General features: G+C 37.9%; 1 protein-coding gene across 1 annotated transcript in view; it reads left to right on the top strand.

Moving 5' to 3' along the window:
* ldbr (lariat debranching enzyme) overlaps positions 1 to 23,981 on the top strand; it is a 141,591-nt gene that overhangs the window by 113,565 nt on the left and 4,045 nt on the right. The window contains exon 7 of the mRNA XM_067148596.2: positions 16,024 to 16,670. Within this exon, the coding sequence (XP_067004697.2) occupies positions 16,024 to 16,670 (647 nt within the window). The remainder of the gene's footprint in view (positions 1 to 16,023; positions 16,671 to 23,981) is intronic.

Genomic DNA, 23,981 nt, shown 5'->3' on the forward strand with positions numbered 1-23,981 from the left:
TTCTTGCTGATGTGTTCTTTTCTTGCAGTACTCTTCTTTTCTTGGAGTCTTATAAGATTAATTGATACTCTAATCTTCAATGCTTTTATCTGATGAAAATGTCCGTCTTTTTATCTCAGTGTTGGCTCTCCTCAACAATTCAAATCTGATGTTTTTTTGTCTTTTTGACACTGCCATAATGATGATACCTATTCCGCTATTGACTTCCTTGACATACTGTGAAGTTGTTCATTCTATTTAACTTCGTTGCGGGTACTTACGTTTATTCCGATCTGACTGAAACTTTACTTTTGAAATAGCGTAATGGAACAATACAAATCCTAAAACTAACATTCAGAAAAGTATTACTTTCTCATCATCATCGTCATCCTTTAACTGTCTCCAGTTGCCCGGGTTCGATACAAGAGCGCTCTCCATCTTGTCTATCCAGGTACATTTCTTCCTTCTCAACATGGTGCCATTCCACTCCTCTTCCTTCCAGGTCCCAGTTTACTTGACTGATCCACTGTCTGGAAAAAAATACTGTATGGGTAAGAGACCCCTAGCACCCCTAGGGTAGAGTGTGATATGTAAAGATGAAATGTCGTATGGCTTTTAGTGCCGGGATATCACAGGACGGGTTTGGCTCGCCAAGTGCAGGTCTTTCTATTTGACTTCCGTAGGCGACCTGCGCGTCGTGATGAGGATGAAATGATAATGAAGACAACACATACACCCAGCCCCCATGCCACTGGAATTAACCAATTAAGGTTAAAATCCCCGACCCGCCCGGGGATCGAACCTGGGACCCTCTGAACCTACGGCCAGTATGCTGACCGTTCAGCCAACGAGTCGGACATGTAAAGAAAATCACATCCATAGTTTTCGAGGTTGCTGAGATGAACTGTTGCCTTTTAAGGCAAAGTTAAGCCCCAATCGGAATAGCAGTTAGGATGAAAAAGACTGTCCAAAATGACTGAGATTATGGATGGACGTGTATATGTTCTAGCATAGCTCTCAACCAAACTTGGTACACATATGACTTAACACCTACAAAAAATACTGTAGATTTAAGACACTCCTAGCATCCCGAGGGGCAGGGGTGAAATTTAATAATAATACAAAAATTCCAATCTTCATTTTCAATTCCCCTTGTCCAGCTCCTGCCAGGTTGGGTGTTGATGGCACTTCTCCACAGTTGCCTCTCCTTCCACCACTCCTCTTCGGTGATGGTATTCCAGTCCAGTCTTCTTTTTCTTTTACTGTTCTTGACAGCTTCCAACACTTGTTTTTGAAAATTATCTCAAACTAAAACTTGCAATATTAATGTAAAAACCATAGTTTTCAGGGTCTTTGAGATGAATAGTGGCACTCTGAATGTTGTTTAAGTCCAAGTTCAGCCCCAATCAAAATGGGATCTGGAAGGTGTGAAAAAGAATGTCCAAAATGACCGAGATTATGGATGTTTGTGTGTATATTCCAACACAGCCCTCAACCAAATTTGGTACGACTTCTATCTCAAAAATCTACTTTGGTGGTAAGACATCCGCAGCTTCCCTAGGGTTGGGAGATGGGGTGAGGGGACATGTAAAAATAATCAGAAACGACCGACATTATTGTCAAATCCATGTTTTTCACAATCGCTGACATGAATTGTGATGCTCTGGGTGCCGTTCAAGTCGAAGCTCAGCCCCAATCAGAATGGGTTTTGGAAGGGGTGAGCAGAATATCCAAAATGAGATTGTGAATGTTTGTGTGTATATTCCAGTGTAGCCCTCAACCGAATATGATACACATATGACTTCTATCTCAAAAATGTACTCTGGTGGTAAGATAACCCCAGCTTCCCTAGGGTTGGGGGATGGAGGAGGGTGACATATAAAAATGATTGGAAACTACCAATATTAGTGCCAAATCTATAGTTTTCGGGGTCGTTTAGACAAATTGTGACAATCCAGATGCCGTTTAAGTCCAAGTTCAGCACCCGTCGGCATGCAGCGAAAAGTGGTGAAAAGGAAATTGTCCAAAATTACCAATATGATGAATGTATTTGTCTTATGTTCTAGCATGGCTCTCAACCTGACTTGGTATGACTTACTATCATAAAGTAATACTGCAGTGGGGTAAAATAATCCTAGGTGAGGAGATGGGAGAGGGTGACATGTAAAACATCGAAAACGACCAATATTAGCGCTGAATCCATAGTGGGATGAATAGTGACATTCTGGATGCTGTTTAAGTCCAACCTTTGCCCCCACTGGCATGGGGGGTAGGCAGGGATGGAAAGAAAAATGTACAAAATGACCGAGATTATGGTTATATGTGTGGATCACTTACTATCTGAAAGAAGAAGAAAAAACACTGTAGTGGTAAGACTTCCTGTAGAGAAGAGGTGACATGTAAAAATTATTGAAAACAACTGATATTAGTGTCTAATCGATAGTTTTCGCAGTCGTTGAGATGAATTGTGACACTCTGGATGCTGTCTAAGTCCAAGTTCAGCCTCAATCAGCATTGGAGTTGAGAATGAGTGAAAAAGGAAATGTCTGATATTAGTGTTGAATCCACACTTCTCAGGGTCGATAAACTGATTAGTGACAGTCCTAATGACATAGAAATCATGTACATATCTATAGTGTGATGGCGTAAATGAATACAATTATAACTTACTTTTATTATCAACTACTTCTCAGACAATCTGAGCTTCCACAAAGACATTGTTTTACACAAAACTAAATAATCTCAAACTTCAACTAAACCTATAACAATAACTCTAAATTTATCAGAGTTAGTAAAATATTTATTAATCAACGTCACAATAAAGAGATCTACATAAATTCATTTCAGACAGGTAATACAAGTCCTGAAATTAAACATACGAAAATGTACCCGAGCAGAGCCAGGTTCTACAGCTAGTCTATTATATTTTGTACATGCCTGACTTCATTTGATTGCATTCCATTGTTTTTGTTTGAATTTATTCATTTATTATTATTATTATTATTATTATTATTTTGTGCAACCAAGAACAGGATGAAGAAGAAGAAGACTCATTCCCCAAGACTGTGTCCTTATCATTCAACAGTTTCTTCAGATTTTCTGCAGACTCAGTTAAACCAACAATATGCAGTCGCTTAAGAGCGGCCAGTGTCCAGTATTCGGGAGATAGTGGGTTCGAGCCCCACTGTCGGCAGTCCTCAAGATGGTTTCCCATTTTCACACTGGGCAAAAGCTGGGGCTGTACCTTAATTAAGGCCACGGCTGCCTCCTTCTCATTTCTAGCCCTTTCTTGTCCCATCGTCGCCATAAGACCTATCTGTGTAGGTGCAACATAAAGCCACTTGTAAAAAAACAAAAAACAATATAATCGGCAATTCTCAGAGTTTTGATTTTCTCTCCTTGGATTGTGATTCCTTTTCTACATTCCTCTTTGATTTCCTTTACCAGCTGTTCTATATTAACACTGAAACGCAGAACAGACAAACATTTCTTTCTGGATTGCTGCCCCTTTCTTAGTAGTCTTCAGTTCTTATCACTGCAGACTGATTTGTGTACAGATTGTCAATAATCCTTCTTTCTTGGTATCGGATTGCAGTCACATTCAGAATATCAGATAGCTTGGTCCAATCAACATTGTTCAATGCCTTTGTTAGATTTATGAATGCAATGTACACGAGTTTGTCCTTCATTCGATCTTCTATGATCAGAATAAAGATTACTTCACTTGTTTCTACATTTCTCCTGAAGCCAAACTGATCCTTTACCAACTCAGCTTCAACTTGGCTCTCCATTCTTCTGAATATAATGTGTTCAAATTTTGCAAGCATGGAATACTAAAATAATGGTGTGGTAGTTTTCACACTTTTCAGCACCTGCATTTTCAGGAACGTGTATAAAAACATTTTTAAAATCGGATGGCACTTCTCTTGCGTCATACTTGTATATCTTACACACTAAATGAAATCACCTTGCTGTGCTGGATTCTCCTTACGCAATCAGTAGTTCTGGGAGGTATATCATTATTTCCAGGTGCCTTGTTCCTATTTAGGCCTCTCAGTGATGTTTCATGTTCTGACCTCAAAATTGGATCTTTCATTTTATCAGCATCAACAGCCTATTCTTTTTCCAGAAACTTATCACTACTTCTTTCCTTTATTGTTAAATATGTTCCTGCATTCCTTTCGCCTTGTCTTCTTTCTGTAGATGTGGTTTCCCATCTGAGCTTCCAATATTCATATACCCAATTTTCTTTTCTCCAAAGATTTCCATGATTTTCTTATACGCAGCATCCACCTTTCTTACAACCATATGACCTTCAACATCCTCGCAGTTCTTTCAGCCATTCTTCCTTAGCCATCCTGCACTATCTTTCTGCTTCATTCTTTAATCCATTTCCGTGCAATGATGGAAATTTCCATCATGAGTCTTTGGTTCACATTTATACAACGACAAAAATATCCATCATGCAGCGTAAGTTCTTCTTCATGGTTCCCGTGGATACGTATATCTTTCAGTAATGTTTACAATATATCTTAGAGATGTTGTTTGTTGTATGCTTCCATTCCCGCTTGTTCACAGCCTGCTTGATTGTTATTTCATTATCAAATAAGTTATGAAAGTTTGTCTTGTCACTTAGCGCGAGAACGTAAACAAAACACCCTGGCTAACTCATACGATGTTGAACATGATTAAATAGTACTTTTTTAGAGAACAGTGACTAGAGTGACACTTTCTCTGAGCAAAGTGATGATGAATTATCTTCAGGGAATGTTAGTGATAGTTCTTCAAGTGAATTAGAGAGTGATATTAGAGAATTTGCAACAGTTGGTAATGAGCCTAACCTCCAAAATTGGAACTGGTCAGTGACGGGCAATCTTACAAAAAATATATCCTGCGCTACAAATGATGATCTGAATGCTTGCGTAAGATGAAGACTGGGTGAGAATCCAGAGAAGGTTGACGTTTTGGGTGAGTTTCTACCTCAAGAATTCTGGGAATTTGTTCAAATGAAACAAATTCTTATGCTGCTAAGGCACTTCAGGAAATAATAAAACCAAAACTTATGATGAAGAAAAGTAGTTTCCTGTTACAAATGATGAACTGAAGGCTTACATGTCTTTGTGTATTTTGATGTCCCAGACTAAAAGACCTTCCACCTTCCATTCAAGAAAACAGGACCAAGAGGTAGGTTCAACAAATGCCAATTTTTTCTGAAGTGATGCCTCATAGACAGTTCAAGAGCATCTCTAGATTTTTATATTTTGCTCCAGATTCTCCACAGAACACCAGTGATAAACTCAGGAAAGTCAGATCAGTATTACAATTATTGTTGGATATATTTCAAAGGGTGTTATGTACCTGGGGAAAAAATCTGTATGGATGAAAGTCTAATGAAGTTTTGAGGGCGGTTGGTAGAAATGTACAGTCTACTCCGCAAGGATTATTACATAATATGTTAGTTTCAATGCTGCTACCTACAAATTATTCTGGAGGAGAGATGTGTTCATTATGCCTGCCAGGGTCCAACCCACCCACCCCTAGAAATATATTTACTTTTATAACCTGAAGTAGTGGTCCAGGCGCCATTATCCATTCTTCTGCCAAGGATCACGGGCATTGGCCGAGGGTACCAACCACTGCAAAAGACAAACTACTAAAGAGGCCTGCGAAGTTTGAAAGAGTTGTGGCGTCAGGCGGTAACCTTACACTTTCTCAATTCCTCCTTTAACCTCGAGGCTTATGGCAAGAAATAAAGATCACTTATTAGCTTTAACGGAATTTTGCACATCCAGGCCAATTTCTGTCATGAGAACAGTGGCCCCTTTGGGGCCACACTCCCTTTGAGAGGCTCTTTTCTATCACCGCGGTGCATACTGTCCGCACGGCAAGAAAAAATTAATTTAGTAATTGTAACCTATCTTTGCACTTCGAGGCCACTCTCTCTCATGAGAACAGTGTCCCCTTCGGGGACACACTCCCTTCGAGAGGCTCTATTTCCGCGGCTCATACTGTCCGCACGGCAAGGAAAAAAATGTATAGCCGTATCAAACCAGCAACCAACAGTTGGCAGCATTGCTATTCTACTTACCTCTACTTACCTCAGCACTACAAGTGGAAACCTAAGTATTAAACAAAGGACAGTCACTTTGCGCACGACATAGTGTTGCCTCGTGTTACTAACATTGCGGAGTAGACTCACTACTTGTGCTTAACACCAATGCTGTTGGAACTGTACGTAAAACAGAAAATTCATGCCATCACACTTTGCTACAACAAAACTAAAGAGAGGGGAAATGACTTTTGCTTCAGCAAATGCAATTCTGGCCACAAAATGGGTTGATAAAAGGGATGTCCATTTCCTGTCAACAGTGCATGAAAAATCAGATTTTGTTGAGACCACAAACAAAAGAGGGAAACTTGTCCTAAAACCAAATATGACTGTGGATTACAATTTTGGTATGGGTGGTGTTGATGTACATGATCAGTGCCTTGCTTCATACATACTAATGAGATGGTATGCCAAAGGGTATAAAAAGATATATTTCTGTGTGCTGGATATAGCAGTGTTGAATGCCGGTGTTATTTATCACATGCTGAATCCCAGCAAGAAGAGAAGTTTCTCAAGCTTCAGGACTGACATTGCAGAGCAACTTTTGGAATAGGTTGTTCTGCCTGATTACCAGACCAGCGGTAGTCCAAGTGCTGCAAGCACACTCCTAAGATTGCAAGCTAAACATTGGGGGCATTTTCTTGTGAAGATAGAACTGCAAACAAGAAGAGCCCATCCAGAAGGTGCAAGGTTTGCTGTGACAGTTACCAAAAAAATCCTGAGGGAAGGAATAGGGGTGAATCCCGCTATGAATGCGATAGGTGCAAGGTGGCATTGCATATTGATGACTGCTTTAAGTTCTACCACAATGTGTTGAACTATTGTCATGTGTAGTTCTTTCTGTCCATTGTTGAGATAATTTGTTACAAGTGTACCGATAATTTTCAACGTAAGTTAAATTGCAGTTCATTGCCAGTTTGTTCTGTGAAAAATTGCATCTGAATGGATTAATCATATCTTGTACTTTTGCTCTTCATCAATCAGGTCTAGTATCTCCTGAGTTATTCACTGATTCTTATTTGTTCTTGCCTTTATCTTAAGATTTCTTGAGCAACCGTACTGATCTCATTCTTCACAACTGTCCACTCTTCATCTGTTATGTTTCCTTCAGCATTCTTTATTCCCTGTGCAACCTGTTCATTGAAACAGTCCTCAATCTCTTTTCTTTCAATTTGTCTACGTTTGATCTCCTTGCATTCCTTCCTTACTTCATCAGTTTCTTCAACTTCACATGGCATTTCATGACCAGCAAGTTGTGATTAGAGTTCACTTCTGCTTCTAGGAGAGTCTTGCAAGTCAACACCTGGTTTCTGAATCTCTTCCTACGAGTATCATGCCTTCCAGTGCGTCTAAGTCTTGTTCACGTGTACAGCCATAGTTTGTGGTTTTTCAACCGAGTATTAGCAGGGACGAAACCATGATCGGTGTAGAATTCTACCAGCAAACTTCCTCTTTCATTCCTTTGTCCTAGTCCATATTTTCCTGCTACATCATTACCCACTTGTCCTTGACAAATCACTGTACTTCAGTCTTCCATCACAGTTAGATTCTCATCTCCTTTTACATATTGTATTAAATCTTGTATCTTTTTATATATTCCTTCAATTCCTTCATCAGAACTAGTAGGCATATAGATAGACCTGCACTATTGTGGTGAGCACTGCCTTGGTGTCTATCTCGACAACAACAATCCGTTCACTTTGCTGGTCATAGTAACTTACCCATTACCCTATTTTATTCATTATTAAACCCACTCCTGCATTTCCCCTGTTTGATTTTGTGTTGACAATTCTATAGTTGCCTAACCAGAAATCCTGCTCTTGCTGCCAACGTACTTCACTTATACCAACTACTGTACATCCAACTTTAGTCTTTCCACTTCCCTTTTCAGATTCTCTAACTTGCCATAGTAACTCAGACTTCTAACATTCCACGCTCCAACTCGTGTAGTGTCGGTATACATCTTCCTGATGAGAACTCACTCTCATCTAGTCACCACCCAGAGATCTAAAGGGGGCACTATTTTACTTTCAGAATATTTTACTTGGGAGGAAGCTATCATAATTACATCATTCATTCATTCATTCATTCAGAGAAAGCTGCATGTCCTTAGGAGTTATGGCTGTAGTTTCCCGTTGCTTTCTGCCATGTTAGCTATTATTACACCAGGCGAGTTGGCCGTGCGCGTAGAGGCGCGCGGCTGTGAGCTTGCATCTGGGAGATAGTAGGTTCGAATCCCACTATTGGCAGCCCTGAAGATGGTTTTCCGTGGTTTCCCATTTTCACACCAGGCAAATGCTGGGGCTGTACCTTAATTAAGGCCACGGCCGCTTCCTTCCAACTCCTAGGCCTTTCCTATCCCATCGTCGCCATAAGACCTATCTGTGTCGGTGCGACGTAAAGCCCCTAGCTATTATTACAAGGTTACAGTCATTCGACCAGTCTGCCAGCCTTGCAGCTTCCAAAAGGCTGCTTAACCCCCCCACCACTTTCAATAAACCATTTGTTAATCTCGTCTCTCGACAGATACCATACGATATGGTTGCACCTGCAGCTCAGCTACCTGCTTCATTGGGATGCAGAAACTACCCACCCACCACATGGTTCACAGGGGAGGTCTCCTAGATATTGTTACAAAATAATTCCCCATCTTCATTCTCAGGCCTTAAACACCATATTATCAGGGAAAATGAATTTACAGTGGAATTTCGATATCTCGAATCACCCCGGAAACTAAATTTTATTTTGAGTTATCGAAATTTCGAGATGTAGAGAATACCATTTTTGAGCATGTATAGCACATAATTGAACCATATGTATCTACGGGCTTATACTGAATACATTATTTTTAACAGTATCTAAAAATATACAAACAAACTCTATTTTATGGCATCGCTTTCTTTTTTCTGTTGGTTTTACGTTGCACCGACACAGATAGGCCTTATGGCGATGATGGGATAGGAAAGGGCTAGGCGTGGAAAGGAAACAGCCTTGGCCGTAATTAAGGTACAGCCCCAACATTTGCCTTGTGTGAAAATGGGAAAACCACAGAAAACCATCTTCAAATGCAATGAGAAGAAGGCTTCCACCTAATCAATACTTATTTATTAAATTAAAAATTAAAATTACAGGACCGGTTTCGACCTTTCTAGGTCATCTTCAGCTGGTCATACAATCACATATAACATATCATGCAATCATAAAACATCACTAGATCTAACAAAAAATGTCATACAACGATAACATGTCAAAATTATTCTCATGATTGGGGGGCAGTCATCAAATTGGAACCTAGTATTCACTGTCTTTTCATGAATAACATACATAAAAACACATTCATGAAAGTTTGGATTGTGCATAGGCGTAAGTTTTTCTAAAATTAGATGCTAGCTTTGTAAAACATATATGGTAACACAAAGAGAGCATGTGTATCGATCACAATATGTTAGTCTTGTGTGTTACATTTCCTTGTTTCCTGAACCTTCAGTTGTACCATCGCCCTCTAGTATACCTCTCAGCCTTCCCACTTCGCTCGGCTTGTGTGCTTCTTTGCGAACATCACATAGGGACTACTTCGGCCGCTGTGACGCTAGAAGCATGGACGAGACCCGCGCTGAAGGCATGTTAGGAATAACAAGAAAGAGGGAGAAAACAATGTGTCGAGTGTCTTTTCTTTATGTAGTTTACTGAGATTGTGTTGAGTTGTGATATTAGTGGACGTACAGACTATTTATTTCATCATAAGAAGGTATGTAATGGTGGTAATTTATTAAAAATGCAATGAGAAGAAGGCTTCCACCTAATCAATACTTATTTATTAAATTAAAAATTAAAATTACAGGACTTTAATTAGTTATTGCTTACGATCTTGTCATAGGCTACATTAACTTGGCATATTAATGTCCTATTGCAGGTTTCTATCTATCAATAGCAATGGTGTATTGCTGCGTGCCTTGCTGCACAAGCCGGAGTAGTAAAGTGAAAGGAGTATCATTTCACAAATTTCCCAACCGAACTGACCTCAGAGAACAATGGCTTAAAGCTATATCAGGAGCAAACTTCAGGCCCAATTTAAATTCTAGATCTTCTGTGGTATGTAGCCTTCATTTTCGTGAGTCTGACTATTGAACTGGATTGAAAATTAAGAAACTGCAGGATGCTGCTGATCCCTCGGTTTTCCCTTCTTAGCCATCTTACAAAGTCCAACAGATCAAAGCAGAACGTACACCTATTATAAAACATTCGGTATTGCCAGAGGTAAGAAACGGAAATATGAATCAACTGAGCCAGGCTGTGACGAAAGTAATACTTCAGGTGTTTCCCTGCACGAGTGTCCCCCAAATCATAATTTTCATCGTTCCGTTGATGTCCAGTGCGACATTTTAGACGAGAAGCTACTCAAAATAGGAACAAATAAATTGCGACTAAAACTGTGGAGAGCGCAGGCTAAACTTTCACGTCTTGAAAACTAACGGAATAAAACTAATCAGGAGTTGGAGATGTATAACAATAATTATCATAAAGCCTTGTCACGAATAATTAAAACAGCCGAGCATGATCCCTCAAATGCCAAGTCTTCATTCCTTCTTGAGCAAATAGCGAATTTTGAGAAATGCTCTCCGAGATGGACAGAATCCACGGCAAAACACAGTATAGTTTGGGAATGCATATCGCCCAAAGGTTATAGGTATGCTAAGAAAAATATACTAAAGTTGCTTTCTAAGAGCACGTTGTCCAGGTATTTGGGTGATACTTCATGCGACACAGGAGTTACGAACCTTGTGAAAGCGAGATTAACTTTAGAATCTGAACGTTTGAATGAGGCTGAAAGAGTATGTTCCTTGATAGTGGATGAAATGGCAATAAAACAACAATTGCAATATGACAAAAAGCTAGATACTTTCTTTGGTCACAAAACCACATCTGTTCCAGATAATACTATATCCGAAATTAAGAACGTCAAGAATGTGAGGGAATCCGAAATTCTCGCCAATAATTTGCTTTGTTTTATGATAGCGGGATTATGCACTAAGTACAGACTTCCAGCCGCGTACTTCTTTACCAAACGAATCTCAGGCAAGGAACTGTATAATTTGACACTGTCTGTTATCAGAGAGATTGAGCCTTGTGGATTTTTTGTAATACGTCTAGTTTTCGATAATCATAAGACCAATGTTAATGTGATGAGACGACTTTCCAATAGCAAGATTTTGAAGCCAAAATTACTCACCCAAATGACCCGAACCTACCCTTATTTCTTGCATTTGACCGATGTCACATTTAAAGAACGTAAGAAACACATTTTTAGAGAAGACCATGTTTGACGGAGAAGACACAATAAGTGGCTCTCACGTGAAGAATTTATATGAATTGCAAGCAAGTCAAGTGGTAAAACTTGTTCGCTTTCTGACTCGAAAATATGTAAGCCCAAACAACATAGAAAAAATGAATGTGAAACGAGCAAAGGACATATTTTCTACACCAGTAATAACAGCTCTGATATATCTCCAAAAACATTCTGGACATCCAAAAGCCCACTTGTTCCAAGACTGCACAGCGACTATGTACTTCATGAAAATGATTCAGAAATGGTTCAATATCCATGATGTTAGCAGTTACAACAACGCTAAGTTTTGCCCTGACAAGGTCCATTTTTTCAACACAGATGATGACAGGCTTCACTGACTGGAGAGTGAGTTTCTGGTATATCTTGAGGATGTGAAGGAAGCATGCCATGAGCAAGGAGTGAGTTTTCTCAGCAATGAAACTTACAAGGCTATTCAGCTAATTATGTGTTCTACAGTTCTCTATATCGAATACTTATTGTCGTCTGGCTTTCATTTTATGCTAACTAGAGTATTTAACAGCGATTCTCTAGAAATGTTCTTTAGCATTTTGAGGAGAACTTCAGGCAACAATGACATGCTGGATTCAAGGGCTGTAGTACTTGCCCTCAACAAAATTTTGAAGATAGGAATTCCTTTGAAACAGCGAAATCAACATACTCGTGAGATGAATGTTATTAGCTGTGTCAAGTGATCTCAATCAGTCCCATCGGAAGTGATCCCTAACATTCCAGGAACAGTGACAGAAATCCTGCAAAATCTTCACAAGCCGCATTGTACGTATACTCACTTTTACAAAATTTATTTACTGTTGGTTATTAGATAACAGTATTCTAAATAATAACCATACTGTTATTATGCAGTAAACTTAATACCCTTATTTCTTTTACAGATCTGGTGATAGTGTCTATTAAACTTGCATCGCTTGCTTTCCTCAGTGGTTTCGTTGTGAAGGAAATAAAAAAGATGTAACTTGTGAATCATGCCGTAGCCTAATTCAACAAGAAAAATGCAGTTCTCCACTAATGGACATAATTTTTAAGCAAGATCGGTGTAATGTCTTCTATCCATCAGAACGGTTGGTGTGGATTATAAACATTGTTAATGATTTTGTGTGTGAAGCTGCAAAATTTGTTAATACAGGAGCTTGTACGACTTTAACTACCGTAGTTCTGCCTGTTTTGAAGAGTTCAGAGGTTTTAAAGTGCGACTCAAATGACAGTTCTAATCATTTGAGAAATTAGGTCAGGTAATCTGCAAAACTCTTCTCGAGTATCTTAAAAAACATTGGAGATGAAGTGACTGAATGTTTTGAGAGGGTGAAATACTTAAACAATAAGCTGATCAACAGGAAAATTTTCAGAATGTAGGCCTAACTGCTGTGGGGAACTACGTACCACTCGTTCTGAATGGCCACGCTTGCAGCACTGCGGTGGAGAAAGTGAGTACTTCTTGATGTTCGCATGTATTCTTAAAGTGGGGAGGCTGATGTGTACTAGAGGGCGATGGTTGTACACTGTGATAGAATCTCGTTGCTCAATGTTAATTTGCCATATTTAAAAAAAAAAAAATTAGTTTTGTCCTTGAGTCTAAACTAATTAGTTTTTAAAAACTTTACTGAAAATTCAAGTAATGGAGGTTCGAGATATCAAGGTTTTGCTAATCATAATTTCTCAGGTGATGTCCATGAGTTGAGTTCTTTCAGGATATCATTCACAATATTTCATAGTATTACTTGATGCGTAAATATTTTTCCTCAGATCACCTTTCAAAACAGATTCACATTAACACTCTCTCTACCAAGCCCGTAGATTTTATGGGCTGCATTTTTCCCGAAAATCGCGAACCCCATAGTTTCTACGGAGTCGCTCATATAAATTAATGTTATTTTGCTAAGCGGTGTTCCTACGGATCTGGACATTAGGAGTTTATGCATCGTACTGTTAGTAACAACACTGAGCAAGAGATGACACTCCAGTTGACATATTTCTCATGACAGTGTTATTGCTCCACTTCACAGCGCGCAGGAGAGTGGAAATAGAGGCCCAATCATGGCGTGATATTAAGGATTGTTTAGCTGATATGGATGATTTGTAAGATGAGGAATTAGATACTGGTATATTTTAAGGTATATAAAAAGAAAAACCAAACCCCATGGCACTACAGCCCTTGAAGGGCCTTGGCCTACCAAGCGACCACTGCTTAGCCTGAATGCCTGCAGATTATAAGGTGTCATGTGGTCAGCACGGTGAATCCTCTCGCCGTTATTCTTGGCTTTCTAGACTGGGGCTGCCATCTCACCGTCAGATAGCTCCTCAATTCTAATCACGTAGGCTGAGTGGACCTCGAACCAGCCCTCAGGTCCAGGTAAAAATCCCTGACCTGGCCGGGAATCTAACCCGAGGCCTCCGGGTAAGAGGCAGGCACGCTACCCCTACACCACGGGGCCGGCTTATTTGAAGGTATACACTTGAAAAATACTATAAAAGCATGGTATTACAAAATATTGAGTGTTTACAAAACAATACAATTTCCTCCACCATTTCACAGTTCTGTGTTCAGGTGTGTTATACTGAATGCACTGATCACTCAAATCAACTTCAGACTTGTGCATGTTGTAGTCCAAAATAGTTAGTGGTTTGAGTATTTTTTACCAATCCTTGTCACGTGTTCCCCAAAGTATGCTCGATGCTTCTCGCTATATCCAGTACATTTTGGCTCTACAAATCGGTGCACAGGAAGAAATTAACTATCTCTGATTTCATCTCCCAGTTTTCAGGACAGCTTGTTGAGGATGTTGTTCATAACACAATTACATCAACTGGAATTGTAGGAAGGCAAACAGAAGCAACATTTTATACAACACATTCCTTCTACAACCAAGAAGTATGCTGCTAGGATGTGCCCATTTGTAGTGCGAGAAGTAAGAAATCCAGCAGGAAAGCTTCTTGTAAGGAAAGACTCTACCAATGTGAGCAATGTGGTGTTGTACTGTGTATGGAGCCATGCTTTAAAATATAGCACACGAAGGAACAATATGTTTCTATGTAATAAAGTACCTACAACTGATAATAATGGTGTAAAGCAGGCTATAAATTCAATCTATAGTGATAAGTGAAATTATACAGTTTTATAAACTGTAATCCTTTACAGATTATGAACTTCATTCTGTATTGATGGTTGAACTCTGTATTGAATAGGAGGATTGTAATAAATTATCTTGTTGTAACAGTGATCCTTTGTTTGTCTATTTTGTGTGACATTTGTATAGTTGAAAAAACCTGTAATATTTGAGATTGATGGGAAATAATTGTGGTTTTTATTTATGTGTTATTGCAGAAGAATATATCTTTGAAATGGTTTAAGTTTCATTAAAGTTTGTACCATAATTACAACACAAAATAAATGTAAATATTGCAGAGAATGCCTGATTTTTAGGGATTTGTACATAAATATGGTCTGGTAGTGAGAATATTTATACCCTAAGAAAGACTAATTTTTTGATTACAGTAGAATTCCAGTAGTCCAGCATCCAACAGTCCGGAATGCCCGATGGTCCGGCACCATTCCAAGATTTTTTAAATGTTATTATCTCTTAATAATGATCTCTCGTGAACAATTTGATGCATTATTTGTCGAAACCAATCGAAGTGCATTTTTTATTATTTCAAAGTTAACATTGGAAATATATCTGATACAATCCATTTGTTATGCATTGACTTACTTAAATATCTCTACAGTATCTCTGAAATATTCAGCCTAGAAGGCTGTGTGTTATACTGAGTACTGGAAAGCCAACCATATGATAAAAAAACAGATTTCAAAAATTGAATGTATGGGCCACGTTCAAAAACGGATGGGAACATGCCTTCAAAAATTGAAGCGGACAGAAGGAGAAGAGAAGTTGTAGATGGAAAGACTCTAAATGTTAAAGGAAGACTTACAGATAAAAACATCGATGAACTCCGGCATTATTATGGAATGGCAATAAGAAACAACACGTTTGAAAAGAGGAGTGTGTTATTAAACTAAAGATTCTGCTGATCAACATTTTTCTGCAAAACGCCGTGTTACAGCTGTTCTCGCTGTACGCCTTAACCTATATCGTAGTAAGAGGTACCACCCGATAGTCTGGCATTTTCGGTAATCCGGCACTGGGCCGGTCCTGATCGTGCCGGACTATCGGACTTCTACTGTACTTTTATCCTGACTCAGTAGTATCTCATTGAATTTTCACTTAACTCTGCTTGAAATGTAGGAAATCTGTCAGCCCTGTATATATCTTCTTTAGACTATTGTAAACACATTAAACCTGGTTTAATATCTTGGATTTTGTATGTTATAGACCTATTTGGAAATTCTTATAATCAGAATGTCATCATAGCCTTTCAGAATCTATTATTTTGAAGGTAGCATAGTTTCCTGTCATGTGAAAGTGTAATTTTCAGTTTTCTAAGCCTTCTTAAATGTAACTTATACCAGTCTTTCAAATGTTAAGTCTAGTGACTAATCATATTTTTGAAAAGAAATACTATGATGTTTTCCAGACCTTTTTTATCTGAATAATCCATCAGTTCTTTTATTTTGTAGGTGGATCTTCACTCCCACTGATGAAGAAAAGGATTTGGTGCGGCGTAAGTTTGACAGTGATCTCCGCATACCTGGCAATTTCACCCAAACAGTAACTCCTTATAATCCTGAGGAGTCAAGTGCAAATTCCCCATCATTTCATCAACCATCAGCTCAGATAAACCCTCAGACTATGGTGTTCTGTGATCGTTTGGGTGTTGATGATCCAATGACTCTCTTATTGGAGGGCAGCAGTGGTTCCATGGGCTTAAACTCTAGCCAATTGTCTGGGTGCTCCCCACCAAGTTTTCTAACTCCTGAGAAGCCTGGGGACATCACAAGGGTCTCTATGAATGACAGCACCGACTTAGACGATGCAGGTGATATAGAAGAATATTACAATAATTCTGCTGTCTCAAAGAGGTCTTCATCAAATCATCTCTCTAATACCATGCCTATGGGAAGATTGAGCTTGGCACTGCCAAGTCCTCAGAATAGTGACTTAGATGAACCTCAAACCAAAGGATTTTGTGAAGATGTTATCAACTCATCAAAGACTCAAAGTCCTACTCTTCCGAGTCCTAAAGATAGTGAGGGGGAAGATGTAGTTGGCACTGGGGGTGAAATTTCCTCATCAAAGCAGAGCTCTCAAGAGCAAGTACCTTCAGGTAATATTACATTTGAATAACAATGGATATACAGTAAGGCCATTCCTTCAAAATTATAACTGTCCCATTTAAGGTATCTCACTTGAGCAGCAAGTCCGGAAATTATTTTAGATCTCTTATATGCATTTGTTGTTTGCTCACTTGTTGAATTTCTCGGTGACTAGATCAAGAAACTCTTAACCTCTCTCTCTGATGTGCAATATTTTGATATAGCCATTCCAATAATTTTTACTTGAGTGTGACCCTTTGTGAACTAAACAGTCCTGTTTGTGCACAGTCTGCCAGCTACCACAATTTTTTATTGTAAATAGGGACCATTCTCCTCTGTAGTTTAAAACTGACCTTCGAGCACCTAAGGCTTTAGAACCCTTTTTATTTTCATGAGGGCGATGTTGTTGATGTTACTACTTCATGAACTTAGTAACTGATATTACTATATTTTATCACAGGCTTCAGGTTATTTTCATCATCATCATCATCATCATCATAATTTATTTCCCTCATCCAGTTCCCGTTGGATTATTTTGTTTCGGCTATTTATGAAACACATTTCTTCTATTTATGTGGGCATTTTTTAAGAAAAAAGTGATTTCACAACATTAAAAATTATTAAAAATAATGAACATACTTATATCTAAACAAAATACAGTAATCTAATGTGTGTAATTTTGTGCCTTGTAGTTGGCAGCCTCAAAATCTGGAATTTCAGCTATAGAGCTTATTGAAGAAAGCCTCAACATCTTATTTCCATCAGATGCTGAGGCTTCATATTGTAACTGTGATTGGGATAATTACACCTACACATACTAATAAAAATAATAATAATAAATAAATAAATAATAAATAATAATAAATAAATAAATAATAAATAAATAAATAGATAATAAATAAATAATAAATAAATAAATAAATAATAACAATACGAAAATCCAAATTGACAATAATAATATTGACACCCAATGTGATTAAGAAATAGTAAAATGACGCAGTGGCGGTGAATACGCATCAGAGCATGGAAACGTGACGGACAACTTTCAATACCCAAAGTTAAATAACATACAAGGGAACACTTACAGGCCTAAAATGACAACTAAGACAGGATTGTGGAACATGCGGGGCCCCTATGAGGTCCATGGCAACGTATGACGTTATAGGGGAGAAAAGACTTACAATAAACACCCTCTATCTCAACTATATTAAAATAACAAAGAAAGTTTTACCAAAGCAAGTTAAATACCATAGGAACTGATGCTTAACTCGACGACTGATACAGGTTGGCTAACCAAAACGAAAACATAATCAGGATATGTGAAATCTTTAGTAAAACCAACTTATACGTATGTAGAATTACACAAGGCTTGACAATTAAAATGCAGATATAAGACTTGAAGTTACAACCTACGAGAATCTAGGGCAAACTCGAACACATTAAAACAAAACTTTAAAAATGATATTAAGCGAGAAAATACCAAAATACAAAGGAGTTAAATTAAATCAAATAAAATTAGAAAACATGGAAATGGCACTTACCAAAAGGGAGGTAGGGTCCCCGGAGGGGAAACACTCGAGCACAACTGCACTCACTAGGGCGGTCGGATGGAAAATGACGCCGAGCATGCATCATTTTCCCAAAGCCAACAAGAAGACCGGAAATGGGCCGATCACAATTGACCAATAAGAAACAATTTCCAATAGATTCTCGTTTGCCAATACAATTGCATGACCATATATGGTCATTTCCTGGTGTACTGATACAAGAGGGATTACATCACCTGTTTCAACATCAGTAATCGCGCATGCTGTATAGGATGCTTCAAAATAAAGCACCTTACAAAATTTTACATCAGATTACAGTTTTGACATACAGAATTTAAAAAAAAATTATAATAATTCTTCAAATATTCTTCAAGTTAAACGTCCCAAATGTTGTTTTTCTTCTTCATGCTTGCCGACATTAATTTTAAATGATCAGTTACACAAAATTTACATACAAAAAAAATCACTTCAAAACACTTCTGGATCTTGCAATGTTTATACTGTTCCATAACAGAAATGAAATCCTTCAGACACTTTAAATAAATAAAAACTTTAAAATTATATTTCCCATTGTTGTAGTTCTCCGCCCCACCACATATTACATTCTCCTCCTCCCGACGTCGAGCTCCATTTAACAAAAAATTTTTTTTTAATGCAAATGAAATTAAAGGGAGGCTTAAATGGTGATTTGAAGATTCTCGCAACGCCACAATTGCACCACACCACAAACTTTTATCTTCGTTCTCTTCAGAAACGTCTTTACACGTGAAAAGGCACAGACCGTGGCCGATGGCCAACGTCCCCATCCATACTCCAGTCCAATCATTGCTCTCTTACAGCCTCAGCACAGCCCACCAGCTTAGTGAACTGGCCCAAAACAGGCAAAGGTTATTGACGCAGCAATGCCATCAGAACCACCTTCCCATTCCACCATCAGATATAGTGGCGAATAGGTACATTGCAGGCTCCAAACAGATACCCCAGGTCGAACAGAGTCAGTGGTATTACAGTCACTGGAACATAAACAGACGCGGCAGAAACTTGGAACTGAAGAAATAAGGCCACTGGCCTGAACTATTGACGCCTTAAAGTTGAGTTTCGAGGGTGTTTGTTGTTATTTTTTTGTAAGAATAACAAGCCTCCTTAGGGAGGTTCCCTCTCATAGTTCTGGAATACCCCAGCCCCTTGGCAAGTGCTATTTCAGAATTTAGGACAATTTAAAGGACTAAAAAGAAATCTGCCAGAGTTTACCCTAGTACCAAAAACATTACGAAATCCCTAACTTCAATGTAACCGTGATTGGGATAATAACGCCTACACATACTAATAAAAATAATAATATGAAAATAATAAATAAATGAATAATAATAATACGAAAATCCGAATTGACAATATTAATATTGACACTTAGTGTGAATAAAGAAATAGTAAAATAATGCAGTGGCAGTGAATACACATCAGAGCATGGAAACGTGACGGACAACTTTCAATACCCAAAGTTAAATAATATACAAGGGAACACTTACAGGCCTAAAATGACAACTAAGACAGGATTGTGGAACATGCGGGGCCCCTATGAGGTCCATGGCAACGTATGACGTTATGGGGGAGAAAAGACTTACAGTAAACACCCTCTAGCTCAACTATATTAAAATAACAAAGAAAGTTTTACCAAAGCAAGTTAAATTACATAGGAACTGATGCTTAACTCGACGACTGATACAGGTTGGCTAACCAAAACGAAAACATAATGAGGATATGTGAAATCTTTAGTAAAACCAACTTATACGTATGTAGAATTACACAAGGCTTGACAATTAAAATGCAGGTATAAGTCTTGAAGTTACAACCTACGAGAATCTAGGGCGAACTTGAACACATTAAAACAAAACTTTAAAAATTATATTAAGCAAGAAAATACCAAAATACAAAGGAGTTAAATTAAATAAAATAAAATCAGAAAACATTGAAATGGCAATGGAAATGGCACTTACCAAAAGGGAGGTAGGGTCCCGGGAAGGGAAACCCTCGAGCACAACTGCTCTCGCTAGGGCGGTCGGATGGAAAATGACGCCGAGCATGCATCATTTTCCCAAAGCCAACAAGAAGACCGGAAATGGGCCGATCACAGTTAACCAATAAGAAACAATTTCCAATAGATTCTCGTTTGCCAATACAATTGCATGACCATATATGGTCATTTCCTGGTGTACTGATACAAGAGGGATTACATCACCTGTTTCAACATCAGTAATCGCGCATGCTGTATAGGATGCTTCAAAATAAAGCACCTTACAAAATTTTACATCAGATTACAGTTTTGACATACAGAATTTTAAAAAAAAAATTATAATAATTCTTCAAAAATTCTTCAAGTTAAACGTCCCAAATGTTGTTTTTCTTCTTCATGCTTGCCGACATTAATTTTAAATGATCAGTTACACAAAATTTACATACAAAAAAAACCACTTCAAAACACTTCTGCATCTTGCAATGTTTATACTGTTCCATAACAGAAATGAAATCCTTCAGACACTTTAAATAAATAAAAACTTTAAAATTATATTTCCCATTGTTGTAGTTCTCCATCACACCACATATTACACATATAATGAGCTATCGAGCATTGCCGATTATATTTCTTAAACCACTCTCTCAAGTTTAACCGTATCCTAGGAATCTTTGACCCATTCACAAACTTAAGACTTCTTTCTCTTGGTGTCACTTCAAAATCTGGTGGCACATCCAGCTGTTCTTTCTTTTTGAACCCTTATATGGTTGTATTGATGTTATCTAAAGGTTGAAAATAGCAAATTAGGCATCCTGCAACTGGAACTGGGTTTATAATTAATTTATTGTATTTTTTTTAACAATTTCTGTTCTTTGATAGTGAACTGATACCATATTTAAGAGTCAAGTTTCTTTAAGAGATCACCAGGACATGTACGCCTAATTTTATCAGTCCATAACTTCATCCATTCTTCATCCGTCTGGCCTTTTGTTCAAGCATTTACAAAGATTTCCTTAGACAATGTAACCGAGAATGTATCATTTCACTGAGACCACAGTATAATATACACAAAACTGAAAGTTTGCTCATAAGTGTCAGTAGCAACACGCCTCAACATTCAATCTTGAGTAATGTCAGTTCAGCACCAACCTCTCAGTGTGTACATGTTAAGCCTTCATGAGTCATATTAATCTGACAAATGAAAACTTATACATTCAACGGCAATGTTTTATTTGATCCCTTATTGACTAGAACAAAGACAACCTGTGTATGTTTACTAGCTTATTTGAATGATGGGACATTTTATTTTTTATTATTTACATTGTATAACTTTCATTGGATCACTCTAGCCAACTTTATACAAAGAACTTTTCAGTTTCCGTCAGCCAGTACTTCTTCATTCTCTCGGATCTTATCTTTCTTCATTGGAAATCACCTTTCTTATTGTCTGTTTGTTGATTCAGGTTTGCAGTCTGGTTTGTTTGTGTGTGAGTTTCTGAATTTGTCAGTTTTGTTTCTTAGGTCCCACTGTAATTTGTAGTTCATCCATATCTTCCTTGATTTCTGTAATCCACTTAATGTTGCACTTACTACTCCATAATTTTTCTATTATTCTCCTGTTCTCTGGTGTTCTGATTAGATGTCCAAAAATGAAATTTGTTTCTTCCTAATTCTGCTCATTACAGTTTTTATTTCCTTGTAGACTGTTTCATTAGAAGCTACTCTCCAGTGTCCATCTTTTTGGTAGGATTTGTTGATGCATATTCTAATGATTCTTCTCTCTATCTTAAGTATTTTGTCTACTTGTGCTGTGTTAGTTGTTTTGAAGATGGTTTCACTTGTGTATGTTATTTCTGGTTGAGTGACTGTTTTGTAGTGTTTTAATTTTGTTGCTATTAACAGGCCCTTTTCGTTGTAGGTATTCTTGGTGATATATAGTGCTCTGGTCAATTTATTTATTCTGTTATGCCATGTTGGCTTTTCGTTGAGGTTATATGTTTTGATTTCTCCCAGATATTTAAATTTATCTACAATTTTGATTTATTGGTTTCCTATGGCAATTCCTATGAGTGGTGGGTCAGTTAACATGATTACTGTCTTTTCGAAGGATATTCCAAGACCAATTTTCTGTGTTATTTCCTGTAGAGATGTAACTTGTTGTCTAGTTTCCTGAATATTGTTGGACAAGAGAGCAAGGTTATCAGGAAATCCTAGGCAATTTAAACTTCTGTTGTCTTCGGGTCTTCCAATTTGGATGTTCTTTGGGTTAATCTTGTACCATTCCTCATTATATATTCCAAGGCACAGTTGAACAGCAGGGGTGACAAGCAATCTCCTTGTTTTAAACCTGTTTTTATGATGAATGGCCCTGGGAATTCCCCTCTGAACTTGACTTTTGATTTTAGTGTTGGTTCAGGTGAGTTCTATCAATTTGATTAATTTTGGATAGAGCCTGAAATTTCTTAAGATTTCTAACATTGAAGGTCTATGGATATAGTCGTATGCTTTTTTAAAGTCCACAAAGATTATTGCAAGAGGTTTTTTTTGTTTCTTGTAATATGCTATGAGGAGTGCGACAGGCCTCGGCAGCCAGCTCAATTCCTATCTTCGCCGCAAGATTGGGGCTTCATTTATTCCATCCCTGATCTGGTCCAATGACTGGAAAACAGGCTGTAGATTTTCATTTTCAATGTGCTCTGGCTAATTTTAAAGTGATGATTTGTTCTGCACAGCTTCTCCAAGGTCTGAAGCCTCCTTATTATTCACCTGATTCTTCCTCTAGTTGCTCTTTGATCCTCCTGTATAGGATTCTGGAGAAAATCTTGTATGTGCATTGTAAGAGAGAGATACCTCTGTAATTATCTGGATTGCTTTTTTCTCCTTTTTTGTGGAGTGGGTGGATTATGGCTGTGGTCCAATGTTCGGGGAACTTTTCTGTTATCCAGATTTTTGTTAGGGCCATGTGCAAGGATGTTCGAACTGTATCACAGGCATATTTCCACATTTCTGTGAAAACTTGATCTTCTCCACATGCCTTATAATTTTTCAACTCTGAGTGCTGTTTCCACCTCTTGGATTGTTGGGGGATTTATGAGTTCAGGCAGGGTCTTGAGGGCATGTTTGTATTAATTGCTAAAAGTTCCTGGGGTTCTCCACAATTCAAAAGTTTAATGAATGCTTTTGCCATGTTTTTTTTTTTTTGTTTTGTTTTTTTGTCATTATGTGTTGTTTTTCCATCTCACTTTTTAGCATTAATGTGGAAGGAGCAAATTTTTGTAGTTGTCTTCCAAACATTTTGTGAACGTCTCTGGGATTGGTTTTTGTGTAATTTTCTTCTGTTGAGTTGATTATATCCTTCTGTGATTGTCTCTTGGTTTACCTGATAATTTGTGTGAACTTTTTCCTGATATTTTTGAGGTTGGTTGCACTTTTTTCTGTTTTGTGTGTTTGAAATTTTAGCCATGCCTGATGACTTTCTTCATGAATTTTGTCACATTCTGAGGTCCACCAGGCATGTCTTTTACATGGGTTCAACAGGGCTAAATTTTCAGCTTGTTGCCTTAGAATTGGAACCAATTCTTCTAAGTTATTTTATTTGTTAAAGAAGATAATACACAAGATTTATAAATTATGTAACTCAGGTTAGACATTCAAGTGATTAAATATTTAAGATGATATTACATGTGGACTGTGTTTTTAATTACCTTCAGGTCTCATTGTGTCCAGTATTTTTAGTAAGAATTTTATAAGGTTGGTGCATTTTC

The sequence above is a fragment of the Anabrus simplex genome, chromosome 5 (assembly GCF_040414725.1).
Source record: "Anabrus simplex isolate iqAnaSimp1 chromosome 5, ASM4041472v1, whole genome shotgun sequence".
In the NCBI taxonomy this organism is placed as follows: domain Eukaryota; kingdom Metazoa; phylum Arthropoda; class Insecta; order Orthoptera; family Tettigoniidae; genus Anabrus; species Anabrus simplex.